Raw genomic sequence first — 27643 nt, forward strand, 5'->3', positions numbered from 1 at the left:
CCGGCGGCAGGCATATTTTATGGGTTATTATTTTAATATAAGCCACCGCCACCTTCACCCACACACAGCGGACGCCCTTGCGAGGGAAGTGGACTGAGGCACGCAGAGCACGCACTAAATATTGCAGCTCACATGTGCCTTCTTTGAGACCCATGGGAGTTTCTTACAACGAGGCGGCGGCGCTTGGTAAAAGCCATCGCGTAGCCCAGCTCGCGTATGCATGGTAGGTGAAGCTATCTCGGCATCGTCCAAATAACGGTAGTCGGACCAGCTGTCGACGCCACCTTGGTTGCGCGTTACACTAACGGTACTAGATATTTTAACGCGAAAGCGTCAAAGAGCCCGTGTCGCACAAAAGCCGGCTTCGTTGGATGTGAGCGAAAAATCTACGAAAAAATTCCCAGGGAAGCAACCTTAGTGGGACACCTTGGTGACAGGTGGGCACTCAGACGACGTGACATTGTGGCGCCATCACAACCTGCCAACCAGACTATGAGCAAACTGCGCCCTTCACCTGGTCCCTTTCCAATATAACGCGCATCGAATTAACTCGAACATCAACTCTTTTTCGCTATTTTAGGCAGTCGACAAATATATGATACCCTTGTATAGGTTGAGACGTTGTTTTGCGCGCTGGCGTGGAAAAAATCAGTATGGTAGGCCTCACAAAAAATGAAGACCGCTTGCCTTCAAACATTCCTGATGACCGCGCGTTGGGTTTCATTCTTGAGCCATATTTCCACAGAGGTTTGTAGTTTCTTCTTTTACGTAGATGTCTTGCTGTCAGGAGATTTGGGGCCTGAAGGCATTGCCTGCAGACTGTGTTTTTAGATAAAATGACGCAATGATCACTGAAATAACAGTCTCGATCAATGCTGTAGCTGCTCGTGTGAAAAGTTGGATTAAATGATAGCCACAATATAGTTGCAAAATCTCGAAATTCCTAGGATAGCCGCAAAATAATGCTTAGGAGGAAAAGTTGATGTGGAAAAATTCACTATGGCAGGCCTCACAAAAATTAATGAAGACAATTTGTATTTAATTAATTGTTGCGTGACCGCGCGAGTATGCCAAGAGCGAAAGCGAAACTATTTTTGGCGCAACAGCGTCCCTCTAGTGGCGAATCAACAACGCTACAAAATGCGATACAAGGCGCAAATGTTCCTACCGAACAAAATAGGAATTTTAATTCGCGACAAGTAAACCAAGAAAATTATAATAATTCAGAAATATTTGTATTCTTAACAAGGGGTACGAAAAAGAGCACATTACCGTCACTACCCGATCGCAACGCGGAAAACGCGGTCCGAATGTAGCAGACGGCAGGAGGAGCAGCGAGACGTCCGCGGTCAGCATGGCGGCTGTCCACGGAGATTTCGAACTCTGGCTCGCCGACAAGTTGCGGGCCTTAAACATAGATCCGGATGTGTTCGGAAGCTACATTACGGGCATCCTCGAAGGGACCGAGACGGAAGATGAGAAGTCCGAGGCGCTCCAGGGCATCCTTACGGAAGTTTGCGTAGGGATCGCATGCTTTGCGCGAGCTTTATATAGTTCAATGGAAAAAAATATCTCGCTTTTCATGCTCTCCAGTCTTATGTTGTCATTTCTCTGTCAACAGGAGGACGCTCTAGGCAACGTGAAAGACGAAATATTTAGCAAATGGTCGGAGTGTAACGATCGGCCCGCTGAAGGTGACGTGCGGGTGGATGAACAAGGTAGCATGTGCGCTTCCCGATGTGGCATGATGATGGAGCTGTCTGTGTAGGGGCTACTCGAAGCGCCGGTCGGATACTTACGGACGCGTGGCGTTTTTTAATTGCCCAGGCAAATACAACGTCGAAGCGAAGCTAGTGAGTCTCATGGAGGAGCAGGCCAAGTCTGTGGTTGCCGAGAAGAACCTGACTCTTGAGGAACAAAAGTTACGTCAGGCCATCCTTGCCCAGTACGGCGAAGTTTCTGATGGAGAAGAGTAAGTTCATGCTGTTTTTTATTGCTGCGTTTTCAGTGAAGATTGGTTTACTGTGATAACTCGATGGGTTCCCCGGATCCATGGGTATGGTGACGATCTAAGGCAAGATTTGTTACTGAAGAGCTAACCTGACTTGTGCCGGTGAAAAAAAAAAAAAAAAAAGGCGAATGAGTGCGATGCGTTCTTCCATTTTTTTTTTCTTCTGTGTTGCCACGTTTTTGGGGGCTAGGGAGTGAACAGTTTTCGTGCAGTGCACGCAAGTCAGTTTTTGCTGGCTGCATGCCGGCGACTATAATCTTGTAATTTTAGAGCCGGCCTTTGCAACTGCATCACATGGTTTCGTTGTGCATGCCTTCTGTAAAAAGTAGCCGAATCAAGGCAAATTTTGCTCAAAAAACGATCAAGTGAAATGCATTGTCTGCCTTGTTGACGCCAAAATGTGGTGGGTTCGTAGTTTAACGGCACGAAATTATTCATGCAGGGATGTGGTTACCAAGCCATCAGCTGAGCCAGTGACCAACTCTGCTGCATCAGGAGCAGCTCACAAGGAACATTATGCTCCAAAGCGTATCCTTTTGTTTTTCAAGATGAGTTTGTATTTCTACACGTATAAGATCCATCCATTCACCCACAGATAGTCAACATTATGTGCCAGCCATACATATCATGCCAATATGTCATTTTTTCAGTGTGTCCCATTCAGGCTTCTTTACTTCGTAGGGTAACTTCCAGTAACGCTGCTTGCACACATGCTTGAATTTGCAACATTTTTCATCAGGGTGTATACATGTAAGATGTGTATTTCAGTGCATACTGATACCTGCATAAATTAATTGATTGCATAATATATTAAATGTTAGATAAAATATTAGAGTACATGAACTACTGAATGCTTGTAACCTCTGAATGTTTGCCTGTTCAAAATTTTAGTACAGTCACTACCAGTTCATCAAGCTCTGGGGTGCACCTCACTGGGGGTGTGGTTTTAGTGCCATAACCAAAATTTTCACCAAAAAATTTTCACTTTACTGCACTTGTTACTGTGGCTTTTTTTTTTAAGGGGGGGGGGGGCTTCCTTTGAACAATCTAGAAAAAAAAAGAGGCGGACTTAGCAGGCAGTCGAAGTATTATCACTGGAACTCTGACCTCAAAGTTATCCTTCAACACTTGTTTACAACTTCTTTAATAATAATATTGAAATGCAATTATGATGCACTGATCATGGTATCTTGCCTGATAAAAATATGCTCTGTCTCAGATGAGGAGCTATGTTTTGCTCCATATTGCGTGTACAGCGATTTGCCTTCATGACAGGACAGAATTTTTAGCTGTCCCTATAAGGGCACAGGGCAGGCTGTAATGGTGTGCGTACTGGAGCGAGATGATGAATGAGCCATTTTTGCACATCCAAATCAGTTCTTTGCGCCATAAAGCCCGTTTCCCAGCAATCAGCTCAGTCAGTGCTTCCCATGAAGTGTCACAATGGGTAGTAAGTAAGTGTTTAATGCAAAATAAAAACAAAAAAGGAAGGTAAAAGATTTTTGCTAACCCCGGCATCTGCCATCACTACGGCAGCGGCAGCTGAGCTGGGGCAGCGGAAATAAAGGATAGCAGGTAGTTTTAAGAAGTGAAATGAAAGTGGTGAGGGGACAGTAAGAAAGGATAGAGGGAGAGGTGATAAATACAAAATTTCGTCTCTGGGTGCGCACCAAAGAATGCCTTTCTTGTAATCAGCGGTTGGACTTTTTGTTTTTGAACCGAAAAAAGCCGATCAAAGTACGCTGAGTTCAGTTTTCAAAGTTCGGTTTTAACCGAAAAAGGTCAGCATTCTTGGAGTGCAAGGCATAGATACCTGACCGCTGAGTACAAGTCACACTCCGTTAAAGGCGAAAATGAACTTAGTAGGGAAGCCAGGCGTGGTGCAACAGTGATACCATTGGATAAGCAGCTCAGTTGTGCAACTTGAGATATTGCTTCTCTAGCTTACACGCCTCTGTAGACCGGGAACCACCACTTCCTCGTCACTTGCTAGCTGAGCACTGTTTCATCGCACGCTCAGAGCAGTTCATTGGTTAAACATGTTTATCAACTGCATGTAGGGCAGCGGCACGAAACCATGCATGGGCGTCGCGAAAAAGCCTCATGTTCTGGCCACCATGACAATTGAGTGGCAATTCCATCGCTGCCGTACACACACAGACTATGTGATGCCCTGTCTTCTTGCTCAACCCAGTGTGAGAACCCAATAATAACATGCGAGCCTAGTTTTAAAAGTAAACTTACACTTGTGGTTTTGTCTGCCAGCTATCTCATTTGACTTGCCTTACTTTTTTAATGGCGATAGCAATTCCTTCTACATACATAGCTCCAGCTACTACCTTTTGCACGTTAATTACTGGCAAATACGCTGAGATAGACTCGAAATGACTTCTGAGCACACAGGATTGCCACGTTAAATCACCGCAAAAAGTCAGTAATTCATCAGTTGAAAATAATATTTGCCAAAACCGAAACTTGCGTTCTGAAATAAACACCGAAAAAAGTCCGCTGAATTTTTAAAAAATAAAAAACCGAAAAGTCCAACCCCTACTTATAATGTACGCCTCCAAATTTCCGCCTGAGATGCAGATATCACATTCAGTGATGGCAGAATGGCCAGAGCAAATGCCCTGAAGGCATTTGGAATTTCATTTATGCGTTACATTGATTAAGGGTTGCGTGAGGTGAACTGTTGCCAAAAGTATTTCACTTGAAGAGATGAAGGAAGATCACAAAGGCGTTCATATGGGGAAGCTACTACGGGCAAAGAGGCATAAAATTGGCACTTGTACTGACTACATAATTTGGAGCTCATAAACAGATGTTTCAGTGCATGTCATTTTGGGCCAAAACTTGATGTGAATATGTTAAGTCTTCAACCTTTAATATCAAAATGTTATGTTTTGTTACATTTGACCCTCTATTAGAAAAACAAGATGAAGCAGAAAGCTGATTTTTTCCAGTTTTGTCAACACAGAGATTCAAAGGTACAGAACTAAATGGTACATGTCTGCTGTGTAGCTTTTTCTATAAGAGTTCCAGCCTGCAGAAAACATGTGGTTCCAGAAAAAAAAATCATTAAAAGGATATGCAGTCGAACCCCGCTACAACGATATTCACAGGGTGTGCGAAAAATTTCGTTGAAGCGGAATCAGCCCAAAAAACTAAGGTCTGACTGCACTCTTCAGAATTATCATTTATTTCCAAAAAATTCGGTCATCTTGGCTTGCGTTCTTTTAGTGGACATAAGCGTCGTGGTGCGAGTTTCACACTCGGCCAACAACTGCATCGCGATGTCGTCGTCAGTGTTATAGGCGTTGCCGAAAAAAGTAACTAAATACGTTAATCGTTACGCTAAGAAAAAAGGAACGCGTTACGCCCCTACATTACCTACAAAAAATGTAACGCGTTGTCATTACCGTTGCCAAAAAAAAGTACCACATGTTACTTTGCCGTTACTCCATAGCCATAAATTTTAGTTGGTGCGTCTACGCCTTAAGAACTCACGAAAAGAATTTCATAAAGCTCATATTTCACATAAAACTTCTAGCCCAATCAACAATTTTACGCGAAATCCTGATTTAACGAGAATAATTTGCATAAATGTGCAGGATCTTAGCAATGTTATAGTGGCCTAAAGTTGCCTGTAGAGTTAGTTATATGTATGGATGGATTCTAAATTTTTGGCACATGGTGAAGCCATTTTCTGAATGTGACATTAAACACCAAATGACACTTCATCATCAATTCTAACTTCACAATAAAAACAATGCTGAACTCTCAACAAATTTGCAGTAATTCTCAAAAATGTCAGGTTCAAAAATGCTCGGCATGCTTCCATTCTGTAGAGAGTTGTGTGTGTAAGTGGTTTGGGAAGGGGAGGTAGGTGAAGGCAAGTTGTGAATATGTGTTTGTGCACGTGTTACGCGCTTTATGGGTATCCTGTCTTTTTTTTAGCAGGTGTTTTCTGGCATGCATGCAAGTCACAACAGAGGTCGCTGGGGGCACCTGTTTGTTTATTTGCAGCATCAATTTAGTTTCTCTGCGTTTTTTTCTAAAAAAAGGGGGCGGAGCGGGGGACAACTGGAACAAAAAGTAACTAGTAACGTGACATATTTATAAACAAAAACGTAGCATATGGACTGGACGAAGAAGGGCGAAGACAGGACGGTTGCTACCGTCCTGTCTAACGTGACACCTCACGTTACCGAAAAATGTTAACGTAAGTATGTTACCCGTCACAGTTCCCAAATGGTAACCAGTACGTTATTAAGTTACCGGAAAAAGAAATGCGTTACCGGTAACGCCGTTACTTGTAGCGCGTTACCGCCAACACTGGTCGTCGTCATGCACACCAATGAAAGCACGAATGGTGTCAAATGCGTCCATCACATGCAGTGCAGACGGCAGGGCTTGTGCATCTTGCACATCGCTCTCATCTTCGGACGAGGCGGCGTTGTGGCGGGCCCCTTCAATTATTGCTTCATCGAGGTCGACATCCGATATGACGGACTATAGCGAATGGTGCCACCCATTCGCACTCGATGCACTATGGGGCACACATTGATTCCAGCAAGCGTTTTTGGTGAAATTAAACGCTATGAACGTATGGACGGGTAATGTTATGCTTGTTTTGTTGTAAAATAAATGTTAAGCCCATCTCCACTGAACAAGAGTCATTGAAGCGGAAAGGCACCTGAAAAGATAATTCGTTGTGGCGAGAACTATCATGCATTGATTTCTGTGGCTAGCTGACGGGGAATCTGATTCGTTGAAGCGGCAATTATTGTAGCGTGGTTCGACTGTAACTGCTGAAAAATAGTATTTCTAGTGAGTTAAAAGGAGTAAGTTTGGGGAATAAAATTAAACAAACCCAAATGAGCTATGTGCAGTAGTTTCTGAGAAAACAGGTCTTAAATATGCCTCAAAACGTATGCGAGACATTTCAGCCGTGTAGGGGAGGAGGTTCTTAAATATCAAGTGTGACTAGGGACACAACCATTTGGCTGTGCTGTGTTAAATGTGCCAACATGGTGCCGATTACTCATCTCTTGTGAAGCTTGTGTTCCCAGTACAATTTACTAATGACATTACCTGCGTGTGCCTTACAGTACTCAGCAGCTAGGTGTTAGCTCAAGAGAATGCAAAAAATGTGTTTCAGCATTCAAGCATGCACTGCAGCACTCTTTCTACATCTTTTTTTAACTGTGGTGTTTGAATGCAGAAACCACTTGTTTTTACTTGACCCCACCCACATGTAACGCTGCAGTTCTTGCTCGGAACACAAATGCTGAGCACGTGGCACAGGCTGAAAAAGAGAAACGAGAGCAGAGCAAGCAGGAGCACGAGCGCAAGAAGGCCCAGGACAAGCTTAACCGTGAGAAGCAGAAGCAGCAAGCACAGGACCGTAAAGAAAAAGAGCGCAAGCGCACCCAGAAGGGCGAGCGGCGTCGGTAGCATTGTCACTGCCCTGCATATCCTTGTGACTCCCTCCCTTCCTTGTGGACCGTGTGTTGAACAGACACTAGGAACTTCCCATCGGTGCATGCAGAAAAGATGTTAACGCAGGCACACTGGGGACTGCAGCCACTTGAATGACACGCGATGGGCTGGGTCCACAAAGTGTGTGCAGCCCCGCTCAGATTATAAGCAGCTGTATTCTCATTGCTAATGATTGCCATACTGTGCCCCTCTGCTCATTTCGTTGCGAATAAAGCAAGAGGAGCTTGTGGCAGCTAACGCTTTGCTGAAACGGATTGAATTGAAGTTGCCATTAAATGCCAGCGACTTGATGCACAGAACTCGGTCACTTGTGCTTGTGATTATGACCGTTGCCAGTTCCTAAACTGCTGTGTATTTAGGCACGTGGGTTGCCAGTGTCAGCCTGAGTTTACATTTCTGTCTTCATGCCGATAGTATGTGTGTTGTTTCTCGCCTATCTTCAAGTGCCAGTGTGCAGAGACCCCTGAGGAACACTAAGAGCGTGACAGTCACCTGTTGGGGCTTGGATTAGTAAGACAGCAAAATCTGCTGTAAACACAGCACTGACAAGTCTCGGTCTCTCTACAGCTATCCAGCTTCAACTTTTCGGATTGTGCTGTTATCATTTGATATCTTGCCGTTGAAGCTGGAAAAAATTGCTTCGCCTTGAGTTTGCGAACCCCTCTGCGTTGTTTGACATTTCCTGCTAGAGAACAAGTGGCAGCTCTTGCTTGGAATGGAGATAGCCTTAGCTGTTTGAGGAGGCCTGCCCTTTCAGGTGTGTGTGATTTTTGTTCCAGTGTAAAACACCTTCCAAATAATACTTCTATGTCTTGCACTACATTCGTGTGGCTAGAATAATTCTGTAAGATAATGTGTGAAGATAAAAAAAAGGTCATATTGCTTGAGCGAAATTCAGCTTTTGGTCACAGAGATGGAGTTGGAGCTTTCAGTCATCATGACAGTGTGGAAACTGCAACAAAACTCTTATGTTGTATAATTTAACATCAATCTCATGGTATTCCTGAATGGATTGGTAGTGGACTGTGCACACAGTGTTGTCTCTGATGGAAGGTGGTGCATGTTAGGACTGGACAGCTTTCAGCAATAATTGCTTTGCTGGTCACCAGCAGTTTATTAATAAAAAAGGTAGAGCTTGCAGTTTTTGGTATGTAAGACAATGATTCCAACCTAAAATGTTTTGCCGTGTGTGCGACAACAATCGTGGTGCTTTTGGGAGATTTATTTTTCTATTTTTGATGATTTTTTTTAAAATGAAAACTGTCTCTTGGTCAAAACTAAGCACACTAAAACTGTGCTACAGGCCTGCTGCTTTTCGAATGAACCTATGAGCCATGGAGCAGCGGTTATCTGCAATGTGGAGAATGTGAAGTGGCTATGCCTTTGAAGCATGGTATTTGGGCTACTTTCATCTGGGCAATCAAAGCAGGCTGGAAGGAATAGTTCAAAAAAGAGCAGACTCATAATGAGGCCTGGAAACATCTAAATGAATGGGCTTTCACAAAATTTGAAGTCTTTGCAGTTTATAAGAAGGCCCTCTCCACTCACTTTTAATCATCTTTAATCATCTGGATTTACGATAATTTAAGTTTTTGTGGAATTACATAGCCAGTCTGCAATGCCTCAGTGGATTTTTTTCCTTGGGGTGGCATTGTAGGGGCAGGCTGTATTGAGCAGTCTGTGCAGGATTTTCAGGAGTTACTCGGGGGAAATTGTTGAAATTTTTACTTTTCTGACTGCCAGAATTACAAGCATTGGAGAATAAAGTCAGGTGCAGGATTTTCATCCTCTTGCAACTGTTTCCTGCTGCAGCCTACACCACAAACAATGCATGCATTCATTGACAAAGTGTGTGTTCTCACACAAGTTTTTTCGTTTCTCGGTGCAGGAATGCATTTATGTCCATATTCATGGCTTTCGGCATCTATCGCATCTGTGGAGCTCTGACAGCATAGCTATTTTCTTAGGCTTTGGTCGGCCTACAGGAAAAAGCACCCATGTCTTTAAAAGCATGCAGTGTAAACATGGCCGCAAAGAAGAAGAGAAAGTACTAGTGCAAAATTTAGAGCATTTAGGTTGTGTTATGTTTTTACTGGCCTACTGTTGATACACGGCGGCGTAGTTGGAAGGATATATGCAGTTGTTGCCTTCAGTGATAGTCAATGTAGTCCCCATCTTGCAGCTTTAAATGCATTCCTGTGGCAGTCTAGTCCGGCATTAGTGCTCATACAACTGCAAATTTTTTCATTAATTCGTTTGCTAACTTACGAATTTGAACGCGCTACACTTTAAAACTGGCCTAGGGCGGTGCTTTATTTCCTATGATATGGCTGAAGCCATGAGGCATGGCAGTGCATTCCGCAAACCACAGGCACTGTTTTGGAAGATTACTACATGGTCTCTTCAAAAAGCTTTTACAAACCTCCAAACGCTGTCCTCACTGTGCTGTTGGCATTGTAAAAGCTGCCAGAAAAGTGAATACTGGCCAGAAGCGAAAAGTGGCATGAAGACAGTTTCAATGCATGTGTGCGTCTGAAGTGAAGCCATTTGAAGAAATTTGTGGACTGCGTAGTAATCATTCGAGATGAAACAAGGCCACTGCCATCTTTGAACACCTCTTGAGACAACTATTGAAGCTTAATATGTTTCTGAATGCTACTAGAGTTGAATGTATAGGAAGTGTTGCTAGTCATTGAATGTTTCAATTCTTTTGTGGATCTTGGTGGGTGCCGTTACACTGCAATAGTAGCAATAGTCCAGATGAGTATTTTGAAACCTGTCTCCTCCCATTGCTGGTGATCGTTTTGCATGCCCTAAGGCCTTCATATGCTTTGTTTAACAGCAACCTTGCTTACGTGTACTTTATTCATTGTTCATTGCATTTTCAAGCTGTCTGATTGTGTTGACCTTGAACATTGCTTTGACAAACGTTCACTCTGTATGCAGCTTCCACAAAGGATAAGCTTTCACAGTGGCTTTTTGTGGTAGCAGATAGTGCTCTCCATACCGAAAAAAGAAAGTAGAAAACAAAAAATTGGGTTGTGTCACATAACAGCTAAATATATAGCGCACAAATACAGAGAACTTTGGCTAGCTGTATGCTAGTACATAAGTCCCTTACTTGGTCTTTGTTTTATGGCTTTTCTGGAGTATAGCTAAAAAGAAAAATGTGAATGTGCACACTTTCCTGCGAACAAGCCAGTCATCTTTGGTCTCCTGCTAGGTCTGTTTTGTCTTTTCCTTTACCATGTCAATATTTCATTCAAGGTGTACAGTGCACGCGACATCGATTGTATACTCAGTCCAGTCTACATGTGTAGTGAGCTGGCATGGCACTCTGACAAGATTTTAATTGGGGCATGTTTGCATAATTAATGATCCCAGGAGCATTTGTTTCTTGATTTGTGCATATGCTGTACCTTGAATAAAGTTCAGCATATGGCCATTTACCCATCTCCAGGTGCATGCTCATTCTAGTGAGTGGCAATGTGAGACACTGGACTGGATAGGCTGCGAGAAGACTAGGAAGATAGAAAGCCACCTTCGTAGCACTAAAACCAGCGTGTATTAGGCTGCTATGCCGGTAGCATGGCAGGAGTGTTTTTCATGTTGGCAAGGAACTTGCTTTGGATGTAGTCTAGCAAACATGTAGCCCCAGTTGTGAAGAGGCTACCTGCCAGAGAATTGTGGATGAGCCACTACAGTACTGACAGTGTTTTCTTAAGCTAATACTGACCTCTTTGTTACTAAGTTGTTCCTCAGAAACACACACACAAAGAATCTCCAAAATCATCTGTGCCTGTTAATTGGATCATGCTATACTTCATAACATTTAAATCAGCTGTGTCTTTCACAAGTTTCAACTTGTGCTCACAGTGCTCTTGCTGGAAGAGATGTACTTTTTCATCTGTTCAGTTGTGATTTTTTTCTCTTCCAGCAATTTTTTCTGGCTGGCAAAAAGCACGAAAACTTTATACCTTAAAATCTGAGCCATTGCTATGTAGCAAGTTGTGATAACTCGTTCGAGGAACACATTTCTGTACGATAAGCTGATGTTGGTACTCTGCTGCCCGTTGTTCTGCATGTCATCTGCCCCTGGTTCAATAAATGTTACCGAAAATTGTGCATGCTTACAGCGAGATTCTGTGGATGCCACAAATAAAAAAATCTTTTCAGGTTGTGACAGCAGACTTTTATTACAAATTACTGCTAAATAAAACCACGCTTAAAACACTGCAAGGGTACAGACAAGCCTTACAGAGACTTGACTCTGCTAGCACAACCCTGACACTCAGTAAAAATAAAAAATAGTACATAAAAATAGTGTTGCATCACTCCTCAAAAACTGAGGTGAAATAAATACTGTACAAATGGCTGAAACTGTAAAGGCTCAAAAAGTTATGCTCATTAAACAATGTGTACACAAAATGGCAGATATAAAATGCTTGATCACGGCAGTAAGAATATCACAATCGGGCAAATGCAGTATAAAGGTGCTGAACACATTGGCACAAATGCCCAAAGATGTCATTTGATAAAGATTGCCATAGCAGTCGTGCCTGGTCAGATGAACACATCCTTGATGCAAGCCATTGAGGAGAGATATGTAGTAACGCTTGTAATTTCTCTAGCCAAAATGGCACTACTCAAGCAGATGGTTGCGCACTTTTCACAAAAGGCTCACAATCGTGCATATCAAGCTTTTGTCTTTTGATCATGACATTGCAGTCCGGTGAAATTCCTCGGCCCCCTCTTAAATGGGACAAGCAGCACAGTTCTGATTACTTTTGAGCAGAAAGAAAAATTCCTGCACAGAGCCCACATTATGAGAAATTTTATAAAATGCACTGCTGGCACTGTTGGCACTGACACATGCATGCATTGAAATGGCCCAGCACCCTTTTCAGCGAGCTCTTCCTTGACACAGCACAGCACGTTGCAAAATAGGCACGGTGAGGATATAAACCACCTGGCACTCTCACACTGATGGCAATGTAAAGTCATAATACACTAGCATTACACAGTCCCCTTTGCCTTAGCAATTCAAGACCTTGATCCGTGAAAGAGTGAGCTTGCTGAAATCTGTGACCTCCATAAGTCGGTAGTCTGCCGACAGGTCGGCCAGACTAGACAGGGCCTCTCGGAAGTGGGACTCCTCCATGTGAGGCACCTGGAGGAAATGGTGCATATGTGCCTGCAGACGAAACAAAATGACACAGTGGATCATAGGGTGGAGCAAGGGGTGTACGGGAGGGAAACTCTACTGCCGACCGACGCAGCGCAATGGTGTAGCAGACAGCTCGCAGCCACGCACACACAAGTGGTGACACCTAGTGCCTGGACAGGCAACTGCCGTCACACAGCTGTGTGCAAGCATGAACAAGGGTAGAGAGAGAAGCCTCAGTCTGCCGACTAATGTTTCGACTAGGAGACTTCTCTTCGTCTGGGTGAAAATAAGTCACAGAGTCGAAGCGTTGATCAACAGACTGAGGCTCAATTCCCTCTTCGCCCCTGTTTAAAGTCGTTCAACCTTCGAAGAATCATCTTCACCCCTCTTTCATGGTACCAATTCCTGCCACAAGGCATTAACGTTTCTAAGCATGTGCAAACAGCTTGAAGCATGGCTGACTTTCTTTTAATGCTGTTCTCACAGCAAAGCACATCATGTGGAGTTAATGCTCTGTGCCCTGAGGTGCACAAAATAGAGAAGCAACGAAACAGAACACGAACAAATATAAAATCCGGTAACACTTCCCTTTTAGCACGGGGGTAGTTTCCTCTGCACTTTTCACTTCTAGATGCAGACAGGGACATTATGCTGACCTCACAGATGTTTTTTTTCTTTTGTTTACAGCAAAAATGTTGCACAGCAGAGCCATGCGACCCAATGTTTTGCCACACAGACTGCAATGGCAGAAGCGGACAACAAACACATTCCCTATGGAGTCCTGATGCAACCTTTTTGGCTACAGCTGCTCGGTATGCGACCATCTGCGGTCACATATTGAGCGGAGAGGAATCACATACAGCCCCCCTGCACGTATAATGCTGAGGCACATCTTGCATTGCTCAAATGTGCTTTCAGTTTTTGTAGTGCAGCTCTTAAAAGCTCAATCCCTGGGTTTCACGGCATTGTCATCGTTGCCTGTAAGAGACATGGAGAGTGAAAATGCTCCAAAGAAGGAGGAGGTTAGACCGGGGGAAAAGAGGTTCGTGGGATCAACAAACGTTTCTTGTAAGAGAATGAGGAGGAAGGTCAAAGGAGCAGCGCGAGGTTTGTGGGGCGCAACGGGTGCATCCATGCAGACACACTTCTCGTAGATCATGTGACTGATCGATGCATCTTATAGGCTGAACTACTAGCGCCCTAGTTGGCTATGCTGATGAAAGAAGGGATCAGAATGGGTGAAAAGAGATTAACAAGGTCCAGGATGACAAAACACATGCAACTGCTACGCTAGTCACTGCATGAGCAAGGAAGGATAATCGTAAAGAAATTTTTTCAATCTTTCACTTCTGACCGGCACCAAAGCACGGTTTTTCGAATCTCACGATACTTGCCTTGCGATTATACAGCTTAAGGAAATCCAGCCTGAGTCTGGACAGGACGTGATGGAAGGAGCTGGTGTTGGAAAGCGTCAGCAAGGCATACGGATGCTGCACTGGTGGCGTGGAGCACAGGCCTGTCTTCCAGCCACTTTGGTTCCAATAAACAAACTTGAGGCCTTCTTGCACTCTGCAAACACACCAAAGCACAATATGAAAAAGGCAACACACAGGCAGTTTATAAGAACAGACAGCCGTAACCACAAGAAAAAAAAGAAATAGGAGAACAACCAACCAGACAAAAGAACATTGTAAACATGAATTATGAAGAGCATTAAATGGACCAACTTGTGTTGTAACAATAGATTCTATAGATACCATGGGTGTGTCGGTATTTGCCCAGCATCAAAAGACGCATTTATTACTGAGAGCATTAAAAATTTTCCCGCCACTTGATTCAAATCGCGAAGTCTACATCAAAAAAGACTCCGTGACCACCATTCTAAGACGGATGGCGATTTAGCATAGCCTTCGGGATCAGTGCCCGAAAATCAGTGATGATGCAGATGCACACACTTTACTTGTGAAATCGGCCAATGATAGCGACACCCGCATTTCATTTGCTGGTCTTTTCTGGCTAATAAGAGCTCATTTTTGAGTGAGAGTGGTATTTTTGCAAATAAAATACAGTCACGTATTGATACAGGCCAAATATGATTTTTCCTTGGTATCCCATAAGTAGCACAGTTATTTGGTAATCCCAGCGACAAAACTTCAGACTAGAATTTTGGAGTCTTTCGCAGTCAGTTTCCAGACGTGCCACCTATGAGCTCCATGTGGTATGCTATCGCTGGCACTCATCAAACCTTCTATGCTTTGAGCAGCCATGAGCATCTCGCCTGTGGAAACTGTTGTGTGCCAAAAGCAGCGGCGTACCATGCATGTGTTGGCAACTGTGGACACAAGCTGCATGGTGTGTATTGACGCTGTGTGTGTGTGTGGTGGTGCCGGCGGCATGGCTTCAATGTTGTGTGTCAGTATTGTACCATGTTCTTAGTTGTGCAATAAATGAAGCGCAGACACAACAAATGGCGACGAGGACCGGATCAAGAACGCTCCAAGAACGGCCTGAAGATCACCACATCAAGCGACAGTAACTGGCAGCCGCAAGAAGAGCATTGACAAACACGAAGTGTCAGGCCTAACTCTGCGAGCCCTACGCTGGGTGGGAGAACAATGGCGGCTCAAGCAGCGCTAATCGGTAAGCTCGACAGTTTCGATGACACTGTTGAAGACTGGTCGTCGTATATAGAAAGGGCGGACGAATACTTCGCGCTCAACAGCTTACCGGAAGAGAAGAAGGTAGCGGCTATAATTACAAGCATGGGAGCGAAAACTTACGCTATCCTTCGCAAGCTGACCACGCCGAACAAACCCTCAGAGAAAACGTACGCAGACATTAAAAAGTACCTGCGAGACTACTTTTCACCTGTGCCTCTTGAAATGTCTGAGCGACATCGGTTCTACAAGAGACTTCAGAGAGAGGGCGAGTCTGCTAACGAATATATGGCAGAACTGCGGCGGCTTTCACAGAACTGCAACTTTGGGTCATTTTTGGACCAGGCACTGCGGGATAAATTTGTGTGCGGTCTTCGCTACGTGCAAGTCCAGCAGAGATTGCTAACCGCAAAAAATGTTACGCTAGAGCACACCCTTGAAGAAGCAGTAGCACATGAACTTGCTGTGAAGGACATCGCCGAATTCAAAAGCAGGGAAGAAGTGCCGGCTTCCGTGGCTCATGTCGAGAAGGAAGCACGACGATGTTATAGGTGTGACCGCAAGGGGCATCCACCGTCGAAATGCAAGTTTCTCACAAGTGTTTGCCACAAGTGCAATAAAGTTGGCCACATTAGTACCGCGTGTAAAAGCAAGTCGAGCGACGCCAATAGAGCACCACGCCGGTCAAGCCTTACTTACAAGAATAGGCAGGCTTCAAAAAGTCAAGTGCATGCCATTGAACAAGACAGTGATGCATTTGAACTTCTGGCACATGTCGACGATGGGAACAAAAGCAGTCCGATCTGGCTGAAGCCACAGATCGAAGGGTACACATTGGAAATGGAGATGGACACTGGATCCAAGTATTCTCTTGTGCCAAGAACCACGTACGAAGCGCATCTCTCTCATCTGCCTCTGGAGGGAACTTCAGTACGGTTCAAGACGCTGACTGGTCAAGCCTTCAGCCCTAACGGTGTGGCAACAGCCAATGTCACGTTTGGGAAGTCAACGCAACGCGTGCAGTTCTTTGTAGTCGACACTCCAGGACCTCCGCTCTTTGGAAGAGATTGGATTAATCGTTTCAACCTTCTCGAGCTGAGCAGTGTATTGAGGATCGACAACCAACTGGGGCCACATGCAGATCAACTGAACAAGATCCTCGCAGAACACAGGGACGTCTTCAATGATAGCATTGGAAAACTCAAGCACATCAAACTGAAACTGCGTCTTCAAAGTGGTGTGCAACCGAAGTTCTGCAGGCCACGACAGGTGCCCTATGCCTTGAAGGAGAAAGTGAACACTGAGCTTGAACGGTTGGAAGCAGTCGGCATCCTGACAAAAGTGAATCACAGTGACTGGGCCACGCCCATAGTGCCTGTAGTGAAAGCAAATGGAACTGTCCGCATATGTGGAGACTTCAAAACCACAATCAACCCTCACTTGGTGGTGGACCAGTATCCCTTACCCCGCATTGAGGACATCTTTGCAAAGTTAGCAGGAGGACAGAAGTTTTCAAAGATAGATCTGAGACAAGCCTACCTACAAATGGAAGTAGACGATGAGTCCAAGCCGCTCTTGACCATCAACACAGAAAAAGGGCTGTATCAGTACAACAGAATGATTTTTGGCATCTCTTCTGCGCCAGCTGTGTGGCAGAGAGCAATAGATCAAATCCTGCAGGGAATCCCAATGTGCCATGCTACTCAAGATGACATTCTTGTCACTGGTGAGTCAGAAGATTCTCATCTCAAGAACCTAGAGCTAGTGCTCAGAAGACTGCAAGAGTATGGGCTCAGAGCTAACCTCCAGAAATGTTCGTTCTTTGAAGACTCCGTAACATACTGTGGTTACAAGCTCGATGGAACCGGGTTACACAAGACAGAGGACAAGATCAAGGCAGTGATACGTGCCCCTACACCCAAGTCCACGTCTGAGTTGAGGTCATTCCTTGGCCTTGTGAACTATTACGGGAAGTTTATTCCAGACAGTGCTAATCTTCTCAGACCACTGCATGCACTTCTGGAGAAATCATCACCATGGAAGTGGACAAAAGAATGTGAGGTGGCATTTCAGCAAGCAAAGAAGATTATAGCCTCAGAAACTGTCCTTGTGTACTACAACCCGAACCTGGAAGTACGTCTAGCATGTGATGCTGGCCCCCACGGACTCGGAGCAGTCCTTTCGCACAAAATGCCTAATGGGAGTGAAAGACCCATCGCATTTGCATCTCGAACCTTGAAGGCTTCGGAAAAGCAGTACTCTCAGATAGATAAAGAAGCACTAGCCATTGTCTGGGGTATACAAAAGTTCTATGCATACCTGTATGGAAGACACTTCAAGCTGATCACAGATCATCAGCCTCTGACACATATCTTTGGCCCAACCAGCAGTGTTCCTGCGATGCAAGCTGCACGCATTCAACGTTATGCCTTGTTTCTAGCTGGGCTCGACTACGAGATACAGTACCGCAAGTCATCGGATAATGCCAATGCAGATACATTGTCACGCCTTCCTCTTCCAGACAGTCCTGAAGATAAACCAGATGAAGCTGAACTTTTCTACCTGAACCAAATGGAGCAACTACCTGTAACAGCTCATCAAGTCAGACAAGCCACAGAGCGTGACCGTCTGCTATCGAGAGCCCGCTACCATGTTTTGAACGGGTGGGACTCGTGCAAACGAGACAACGAAATCCTTCCATTCTACAGGCGTAGGATGAACTCTCTTTACACCACGGCATCATTGTTTGGGGCATAAGAACTGTCATTCCAGCTGTATTGCGAGAAACAGTCCTCAACGACCTGCACTCTGGACATCAAGGCACTGTGAAAATGAAAGCGCTTGCACGTTCGTTTGTGTGGTGGCCATCTGTTGACACCGATATCGAAGCCATCACTAAGAAATGTGCAGGGTGCTCCAGAGAGAGCAACATGCCACCAAAGGTCTCTCTGCACCCGTGGGAAGTGCCGAGTGGACCATGGCGCCGAGTTCATTTAGACTTTGCAGGGCCATTCCTGGGCAAAATGTTTCTTATCGCTGTTGACTCATTCTCAAAATGGCCTGAAATACATGTGATGAGTTCAACTACGGCAGAGTGCACCGTGGATGCACTGCGCGTTATGTTTGCATCTCATGGCATTCCAGAACGCATTGTCACGGACAATGGTCCTCAATTCACATCGGAAGAGCTTCGGACCTTTCTCATGCAGAATGGTGTGCGACACACATTTAGCGCGCCATATCACCCGGCGACGAACGGTCTCGCAGAAAGGTTCGTGCAGTCCTTCAAGCACAGTATGAAGGCCATGAAAGGAGAGGGATCCATCATCAAGAAGTTGACAAACTTCCTTTTGGCATACCGTACGACACCCCACTGTGCTACTGGTGAGACACCAGCAAACCTTTATCTCGGGCGCGAGCTACGCACTCGACTGGCACTATTACGCCCACAACCCGGTGGACGTACGTATGAGAAACAAGGGTCATCTCAACCAAGTAAGCCTCAGCGCTCCTTTTCTGAGGGGGAAGAAGTTTCTGTGCGCTCCTATAGGGGTACAAGTAAATGGGTGCCCGGAACAATCGCAACCAGAACAGGGCCTCTATCATATGAAGTGGAAGTTGGGGGAACAACCTGGAAACGTCACACTGATCAACTGCGCAAAGGCTACACCGACGACAAACGCCATCTGGATCCGGAACCTGAATTCCTACCCAGTATGCAAACCTCCCCGGACAACGAGACATCACCTGCTTGTGTTCCAGATGAAAACAAATCTGCATCACCTCGACGTGATCCATGTGTGAGTGCACCAGAAGACAAACTTAACACTCCTCGGGTAGCAGTTCCCGTGAGCCTCCCTGATCCTACCACAGGTCGCCCAGTGAGGGTACGTCGACCACCATCGAAATAATAATAATAATAATAATAATTGGTTTTTGGTGGAAAGGAAATGGCGCAGTATCTGTCTCATATATCGTTGGACACCTGAACCGCGCCGTAAGGGAAGGGATAAAGGAGGGAGTGAAAGAAGAAAGGAAGAAGGAGGTGCCGTAGTGGAGGGCTCCGGAATAATTTCGACCACCTGGGGATCTTTAACGTGCACTGACATCGCACAGCACACGGGCGCCTTAGCGTTTTTCCTCCATAAAAACGCAGCCGCCGCGGTCGGGTTCGAACCCGGGAACTCCGGATCAGTAGTCGAGCGCCCTAACCACTGAGCCACCGCGGCGGGGCACTATCGAAACTGGACTTGTAAAAAAAAAAAAAATTACAAGGGAGGAAGTGTTGTGTGCCAAAAGCAGCGGCGTACCATGCGTGTGTTGGCAACTGTGGACACAAGCTGCATGGTGTGTATTGACGCTGTGTGTGTGTGTGGTGGTGCCGGCGGCATGGCTTCAATGTTGTGTGTCAGTATTGTACCATGTTCTTAGTTGTGCAATAAATGAAGCGCAGACACAACAGAAACTTTCCCAAGCGGTATGGTTAAAGAGTTATGGTAAATACTTTCTTCAGTGAGCTGCCACAGTCCCGTGCCATGTAACACTCTTCTGTTTCCACTATCGCTGGCACTCGGCAAACCTTCTATGCTTTGAGCAGCCCTGAGCATCTCGCCTGTGGAAACTTTCCCAAGCGGTATGGTTAAAGAGTTATGGTAAATACTTTCTTCAGTGAACTGCCACAGTCCCGTGCCATGTAACACTCTTCTGTTTCCACCCAACCCAGATAATGGTCTTTGTGCTTGTTTTTCATGTGTGAGCACATGCGCATTTCCAGTAGATTGGAAGAGTGCTTTTTCTTTCCCACACTACGAATACTCAATGTACACTAGCTTTTTGAAACATCACAATTGGAACTATTTTTACACAAGTACAAGCATGTGGAATAGCTTGTGCCTTCAGACCTATAGACTCCTGCCAGCAGTGGTAGCATACAGTGCCATTGTTCAAACCAGTGGCTTCCATGTGACAAAGGATAAACAAAGTGCAGTAAACATTCACAAGCGCTTCAAAAATGCAGAGGCAAACATTCTGCCACCAGCAATACCTACCTTTGAGGTTTCTTTATCAGTTGTAATAACTTCCACTGCATAATTAAGGGTCACTCACGAGTGTTTTTATTCATTTTTTCCATCTTAACGACTTCTTTCTCGAAAGCTTTACAATTACAAAGGCATTTTTTATAAAGGAAAGGTGGAAAAGGACCTTGCCTGTCCAGGTTCCTGCGCATGTCGGCCATGCAGACCTTTCCCCTGGCAAGCAGGGCACAGGAAAGCATGGTTCCCCCTTTGACGTCACAGTTCACCAGCTGGTGATGTGGGCTGAAAGCATCAGTGAACATCTGATCCAGCCTGCACGTAAGAAAATGCACCCCAACCGCAGCTGTATAATGATCTGTGTGCAGCTACAAACGAGCACAAGCACTGACCACAGGGTACTAGGCAGGTGTGATCGATAAAAAATTATCTTGAAACTTCATCTGCCTAAGCAGGTGTGCCTTTCATGTTTAAGTCATGCAGAGGCATTTCAACCAATGACAATGAATTGGAAAAGCAAAAACAAAATCATTATAGTATTATCCCGTGCCAGGTAATCACCCAAAAAAAGCAATTAAAGTAATGGCATCAAAATGGCGGCAAGTACAGTAGAAACTTGATTACTGAGACAGTTCAGCCATTTGAGATTGCTGCTGCAATTCTAATAAGAGCATACACAGTATATTTAAACTGAAGTGTCTTTACACAGTTCAAGAAGAAATCAATGGGTCTTAGTGACTGCGGACAATGACTAAATTCATAAGTCTGATTCAATGTTTACAGCGTTTGGCACTAAGTCTGGCCTTCCAGAGTGCTAGATTTCGGATCGTGGGCCATGCTACATGCGGATAATTTTAAGGCCATTTGTGAGGAAAATGGTATAACATATGTACTGAAATTAGCTAACCAAAGAGCTAATAGCCAAATGGAACAAGTAAACTTAACTGCACTGCCATGCATTACGGCCGCTATTCAAGATCCTCCACATAAGGATTGGTATAAAGGACGTTGAGAGCTGCCTGAACACTGCACATAATGCCTCAACGAGTACTGGCCCTTACAAGGTTCATCACGGTTACCAGCTAAGAATGCAAGATGGCATGCTAACATGGCCGTTTACAGGAAATGAAAACTGGACTTATCCAGAATAGCTGCAAGGAAGAGCCAAAGCTAACATTGTGGCCCAACAAGAAATATCCAAGAACAATTTCTTACAAGCGTCATTTTGCAGCAGAAAAATTTAGCATTGGGAATACTGCAGTTATTCTGTGCACTGGAGCACACTGGGGATCCGATAAGACTCGAAAAAAGTTCAGCGGTCCATCGATAGTGATCGTGGTGCTCTTAGCTGATGTTTACCATGCAACAGAACCAACGGGAAGAAAGCGGGTCTTTTCTACAACCGCCCACATCAGCCAAATTGAAGAGATGGGGAGGGACTTGTCAGCAGTCTTCTGATGAGGGAAGCAGTGATGAAGGAAGTGTTCCAAGATGCAGTGGGCGTATTCATCGAAAGCCCCCAGTATCTACAAAATTATGTGACATGATATGAAGGCAGTTCGTTTGTCAGGAGTGGCTAAGTGTAAGTGAAACCATAAAAGTGATATAACAACACTGCACAGTGAGCTGGGAAGAATACAAGATGGAAGCTGCAAGATGAGCAGCTCTTGTCTTGCAGAACTTTTTCATGATGCCCGAGTCTTAAAATGTTGTTTTGCAAAAAACGTGCAGCGACAACACATACACCTTGAGTTTTGATTTGAGCTAGATTTTTACTTAACTGCTTGCACGTGGGAAGCCCAGACTCCAGCTCTAATGTGCATTTAAAGAGCTGTGGTGCCAAATAAAGGAAACTGGGGCACACCTCCGAGGAGGCAGGCTGACGTCCAAGAGTGAGTACAGCGGCGTGATGCTGGACACCAAGTAGTGCAACTTGGGATGGGGGACCAGGTTAGTGCAGATCTCGTTCATGTCCATGTTCAGCATTCCCGAAAAACGTGCCGAGCTGCAAATGCACGCACTGTCATTGTGACGCTATAACAAGAAAAAAATACTGGCCACAGCAGTAAAATATCCTTTCAGAACTGCGTCATTATATAATGACCTATATTTGGAGCTAACTTTCTGTGGCACCGCAGCCAAGGTTAAGCACGGGTCACTGTCCTAAGTAGTCCGGCCTATAAACGAGCGTTCTTTTCTTTTTGTTCAGTTCTTCAAATGCCCCCTCAGTTCAAATGCCCCCTCTGACGCTTTTAATGGCCGAGATGTAGAAGTGCACTTCAATCAGAAGCCAGGAAGGAGAAGCCCTTGGAAGAGAGCGCATGCGGCACCAAGCAGGTTTCCTATATATGAAATAATGGCTTGAGAGACCCCGAGTTCCTTCACAATGCTCCAGGAAACCAGCGTGTGCACGTGTGTTTCCTGTGTGTGTGTTTGTGTGCTCCTCGAGTGCACGTGCAAAAGCTGCAAAGAAAAAAAAGGGGGCAACAATGATAACATTACTCTCAGCTGGCAGTACCTTGTTATGCATATTGAAAATATGTCAACAAAGCAGTTTTAATTTTTACTGCCCTTTAAGGCTGAAGCAAGGCAGCAAACAAATTTCTGCCTTCTAGATTTGGCTGCAGTGCCGCAGAAAGCTGTCCCCGAGTGTAGTGCCCTAAACTTTGGGTGTTTCATCTATCCTTGTCATTGAGTTTCCAATGTAGCCAAGAGTAAAAGGTGCCGCTTATAAAGCTTCAATACATTTACTCGAGTAAAAGCACCTTTCACGTCTGAAAGCATAGTGCATGTTGGCACAAAACGTCAAAGTTTGCAGAGGTTTTACACACTTGGCAAAAATGCACTATGCCAGCACTGCAGGGTTCCTGAAAAAAAAAAAAAAATAGCCTTGAGTTTTAAAGGGGCTTTACAAGACAGATCTATATATTTTAATGTGAGAGCATTAATGGCCTCGTGTTGCATAAAAGCCGGCGTAGTTGTCGGTGTTGTAGGCCATGAGTGAAAAATTCCCACAGACGCAAGCTAGGTGGTAGGAGGGTCACCTATGTCACATGACCTTGTGATGTCATCACTACTTGCCCACTGGATTGTGAGCAAACTTCCCAATGTGGCAGGGTTAAATTAATGATTGGTTTGGACAGGTTGGGACAGATGAGGGTACCTGGTGAGATGGAGCAACAGATTGGCCACAATGTTGTTCATCTGGTCAAAAGGCCTGGCCTTCTGTCCCAACACACTGCCCATGTTACTCGTAATAGACTGCTTTGTGCTGGCTTTAACTTTGATGATGCGATTGCAGATATCAATCAGAGCCTGCAAAAAACACCAGCATAGGATGTAATGCGTGCACATCAATCCGGAAACCTTTCTTATGTTGCCTGCCTCACCTCGTTTTCGACCGGACAGGCAAAATCAGCAAACTTGGTGATCTTTTCAAGGGCAAACACAGTGTTGTAAGGTGAAGTCACAACATCATCCATCGCAGACGGGAACACTGGCATGGCAAACCTAGAGTATTGGAAACATATCAATGTGTACACATGTTGCATGAAACTGCATACAAAAAAAAGGGAACAAGTGAAACCATGCAGCAATAATAGGTTCTTCACACTTAATGTGCTTCAACTGCATGGTCATACGCAACAAGGCTTTGTCAACAACAACTTCATGCGCAATAAGTTCTTAAATTTTTTGCACTACTGCAGGGTTGCAAAAAAAATTTTCTTGTAACATATCCCTTTGTACTGTACAGGTGCCCACAAAAGTTTTTGGAACATGAAAATTGCAACAAAGCCTAATTAGTGGGCAGCCTAAGCATGCAGTCATGAAATGAAGTGCGTGCTTTGTAGTTCTGAGCGCAAGTAGTGCAATGCACCCCTCAGTGCCTGATTGCACTTCTAGTCAGCGAGGAAAGTGATGTTTTTCGTGGTTTCGGCGTTCCGAAAACTTTTGTGGGCACCTGTAAAGATGTTGCTAGTCATAGTAACAACACTCAAGAATAAGGTTCGTGCATTGTTAGTAATAATCATTCCTACGGACTCTAATGTGCAAGCATGTTTTGATGAACACCAGGCTCACTGCTAAGCTGTGCCACAAACATCTAAGGCCATGTACTCAAGTGTTGTTACTAGCAGCTGCAAAGTCTTTTCATGCAGGGACAAGCTGATGCTTTTCATTTAAGACCTAACAGCATAACAGCCGGAACATCCTTTATGTACACGTTACTATTTTATATTATACCTGAAGACTTTAGGAAATTCTTCATTCAACATTTCAAGAACTGCAGTTCCCAAGCCAGATCCGGTTCCTGGAAAGGTAATTGCAATTATGGAAAAAATTTTCAGCTAGGAAATTGGGTGCACTAAGGAACAGCTGACAGCAACAATCTAAAACCAGCATTAGCATCAGAAACAATATTAATTGTGAACAAAAGGGAGAGGTCCCTGTGAGCATATGCCAAAACGGCATCAGCAAACCACTTAACGCGCTGGTGTGCTACCCCCTCCAATGAGCATGTTGCACTATCAACCAGTGATACCTACAAGCTGTCACTTGTGCTCAACAGCCACTGCATGTCCAGCACTACTCAGAAGTGCGGACGGATGACATGGCAGTAGTATTTGAGTCACCTGAAGCGTGCCTTTGTTTCCAGCCTCAATTTGGCACTAAAACAGTGGAACTACTTGTGTCATGCTGCTGCTCTACCACCAAGCTGTGCTGGACACATGGAGGCTATTTCCACAAACAAAACAATGGGTTGTGCGGTTATCGGCAATAGATAGAGCAAGGTTTTAACGGAAGAAGTGATCACATTGGCGAATCATATAGGATGCACATGCACGCTGCAAGCTCGACATGAGGTGCAGCGGTGGTCGTTGGTGTGCCAATGCAGTTCTGCACATGCTTGCAGGGGTGTCTTACTTTTGCTCATAACAGTCTTTGCATAGAAAAGGCTAATAATGTCATCTGTACCTAACAGGGGGAAGCCATGGCAGAAGTGCAAAAAAAAATGCAGGAGAGGGAACTTCCAAACTTTGCAGTAATAGCTTTCTGTTGGCCCTTGCAGGCGGTTATACAGTGGGAAATGACACAGACATTACATGACAACTGTATAAAACATCTGTTCATAAGTTTCAGCTGATTGGCACCCAGTGAACATCTCGGCATCAAGACTGTTCCACAAAAAAATAGTTGGAATGAGATATGAAAATATGGATGTGTCAACTCTTGGTGTGTATGGCTGAATGGCATGATGATGATTTACATGGGCTGATACTCGCCCAGGAGGCCATAAATACAATTCTGAATCCAGCTTTAAGCTTTCATCATAAAGCTCATAAAGAAATTTGAGGTGCACTATTTCTCTTTGTACGAACAAAGTTTATAGATCGGCCCTATTGAGCAGCTTTGTCACTGATTGCAATCTTTTTTCTGCTAACCTCTGGACCCAAATTCATTAATCTGAGTTTGACAGTGAAGGTCCTAGATAATCCTTGCATAATGGACAGTAAGAGATTGCACTTTGCATATTAAGTTGTAAAAATCTTCACCTTTAATCTGAGACCACTATGAAATAATGACTGTTCCATCTTCTTCAGACTCAAAAATTCTGCTTAAAAGCAGAGTGCAAACAAACACTTATTTTAGGAGAAAGAATCAGTACCTTGTACCATTACAAATGCAACATCTGGCGGAAGAAAAATCTGCGAAAGTGCAGTGCATAACAGGTTGCAGACTGCTCACACTTGCCATGGTTCACAACTGTCCATTCTAACAAGTGAAAAAAAGGTGCATAAAGGATACCTACCACCACCCAAGGAGTGAAGCAGAAAAAAAGTCTGCAGGCAGCTACAATGCTCAGCTTCCTTCCGGATGCGTTCAGCAATCTTGTCTAGGTATTTCCTGCCATACTCGTGGAAGCCAACAGCCCTGCACAAAGACACGAAAGGCAGCCGATCAGAAGTGCGCATGCAAGTCAGGTGTGATGCTTCTCACCAATTATTCCCAGAGCCTGAGACGTCCGTCACAAACTGATGGTTGCTCAGCATCTTTCCCAATGGTGTGCGCAGGATCGAATTGATCACCCCTTCCTCCATGTCAACCATAACTGCCTTTGTAATAAATAAAAAAAATGTGTTCTGAGTACATACAGCCTTGCTGCCAGGCAATGTGCTTGCCAGTTGCCATGTCGAACAGTCAGGGACACCAGAGCCACTAGCAAGCCAATGCACAACCAAACAACTCGATTTGGGCAGAAGCCACGCTGAGGTTCAGTGTTATACAGCAGCAGGACATCAAGAAATATTCGAAGAACGGGTCCGTGGTTTACGCTGCACACTGCTCTTAGCCAGCCTACCTTGGCCACAAATAGAACGCATTGAAGGGAAAGGTTGCATGGCGCGAGTGGATATTTCTCCAACTTACTCTGGCTCTAAACTCCTTTCCATTTTCTGCCATCCGGAAAAAATTCCAAACGGCATTGTCGGTCGCCTGAAAAACGCGTTCAAGACGTGAAGCCAAAGATCAGACATCAGAAGTGAGAGGTATGGAATCTGAGATCAGGCATGAAACCGAGAGGCGTGAAAGTGGTTGCCCTTACAGAGACATCTTCGAGCAACATGTGTTCTCGCAAGACAAGGTCCCAGAAGCGACATCCGACCTGGTTCCCGCATTGACCAACTGGAAGCAAGGCAGCGGTTTAGTCATTCCACAAACAACAAAAAAATAAAGCACAGCGCTGTGAACGAATTAACCGTTCACAGGAAAACTCACCTTGCAAAACTATGGACTGTGTCATGCTGTTGTTGTGCCCTGCTGTGCCACTGTAGCGACGAATCTTTTACTAGCTATGACCTCATCTTTCTCCGCCAACTATGATAGTGACCGCTGCATCAGCGGAGTGTGAAGGCGGTGCAGGACGCAAATGAATAACGGCTGAAATGTACTTGAAACGAGTGCTCGTTACACGGAGCATTTCTTCAAGCTATCGTCAGGCAAAAAACCGCCAAGTCCAAAAGAGTCTACGAGGAATGCCACGCGACCATTCACAACAAAACAGAATGATGCCATTCACCATTCACAATAGCATCGAGCACGTTCACTCATCGTTGACGCCAGACCACCACACCACCGCTGACAGCTGCTCGATGCAGCCAACATCCCGGCAACTCGTTTGCTCGGCTGATTTGCAGCAGCGATGTTACTTGCACTGCCAACTTGCAGTTTGGATGGATGGATGATGGATGAATACGGCTGAACCCTTTAAATCGGG

The 27643-nt window shown here is 44.9% G+C and overlaps 2 protein-coding genes across 4 annotated transcripts; one reads left to right on the forward strand and one right to left on the reverse strand.

The window, feature by feature from the left end:
• The first annotated feature begins 1301 nt into the window (after positions 1-1301).
• LOC144129170 (coiled-coil domain-containing protein 43-like) lies at positions 1302-11696 on the forward strand. Of its 2 annotated transcripts, none has more exons than XM_077663145.1 (5): positions 1302-1519; positions 1622-1721; positions 1828-1972; positions 2454-2539; positions 7281-11696. In XM_077663145.1, the coding sequence occupies exons 1-5, from the start codon at positions 1355-1357 to the stop codon at positions 7466-7468; spliced, it is 684 nt and encodes a 227-aa protein (XP_077519271.1). In that variant the 5' UTR covers positions 1302-1354; the 3' UTR covers positions 7469-11696. The 2 variants fall into 2 exon arrangements, with proteins under 2 accessions (XP_077519271.1, XP_077519272.1); XM_077663146.1 differs by having other exon boundaries at positions 1304-1519; positions 1622-1718.
• On the reverse strand, positions 11687-27584 carry LOC144129169 (tubulin epsilon chain-like). 2 transcript variants are annotated; one of them, XM_077663143.1, is made up of 12 exons: positions 27145-27584; positions 26972-27051; positions 26797-26862; positions 26368-26483; positions 26180-26301; positions 24613-24679; positions 23760-23880; positions 23534-23685; positions 22235-22375; positions 20545-20685; positions 14075-14249; positions 11687-12707 (listed from the first exon to the last, which is right to left on the reverse strand). In XM_077663143.1, the coding sequence occupies exons 1-12, from the start codon at positions 27167-27169 to the stop codon at positions 12549-12551; spliced, it is 1365 nt and encodes a 454-aa protein (XP_077519269.1). In that variant the 5' UTR covers positions 27170-27584; the 3' UTR covers positions 11687-12548. The 2 variants fall into 2 exon arrangements, with proteins under 2 accessions (XP_077519269.1, XP_077519270.1); XM_077663144.1 differs by lacking the exon at positions 27145-27584 and having other exon boundaries at positions 26368-26479; positions 26972-27032.
• Between the last annotated feature and the right edge of the window lie 59 nt (positions 27585-27643).

Source organism: Amblyomma americanum, chromosome 4 (genome assembly GCF_052857255.1).
Source record: "Amblyomma americanum isolate KBUSLIRL-KWMA chromosome 4, ASM5285725v1, whole genome shotgun sequence".
Lineage (NCBI taxonomy): Eukaryota > Metazoa > Arthropoda > Arachnida > Ixodida > Ixodidae > Amblyomma > Amblyomma americanum.

What these genes read in the sequence shown, in the direction of transcription:
- LOC144129170 (XM_077663145.1), top strand. Translation starts at nt 1,355, where the DNA reads ATGGCGGCTGTCCACGGAGATTTCGAACTCTGGCTCGCCGACAAGTTG. An exon ending in GCATCCTTACGGAAGTTTGC is followed by an intron (nt 1,520 to 1,621) that starts GTAGGGATCGCA and finishes CTCTGTCAACAG; the next exon opens with GAGGACGCTCTAGGCAACGT. An exon ending in GAAGTTTCTGATGGAGAAGA is followed by an intron (nt 1,973 to 2,453) that starts GTAAGTTCATGC and finishes TTATTCATGCAG; the next exon opens with GGATGTGGTTACCAAGCCAT.
- LOC144129169 (XM_077663143.1), bottom strand. Translation starts at nt 27,169, where the DNA reads ATGACACAGTCCATAGTTTTGCAAG. An exon ending in ACAGTCCATAGTTTTGCAAG is followed by an intron (nt 27,052 to 27,144) that starts GTGAGTTTTCCT and finishes CCTTGCTTCCAG; the next exon opens with TTGGTCAATGCGGGAACCAG. An exon ending in GAATTTCCTAAAGTCTTCAG is followed by an intron (nt 23,881 to 24,612) that starts GTATAATATAAA and finishes CCAATACTCTAG; the next exon opens with GTTTGCCATGCCAGTGTTCC.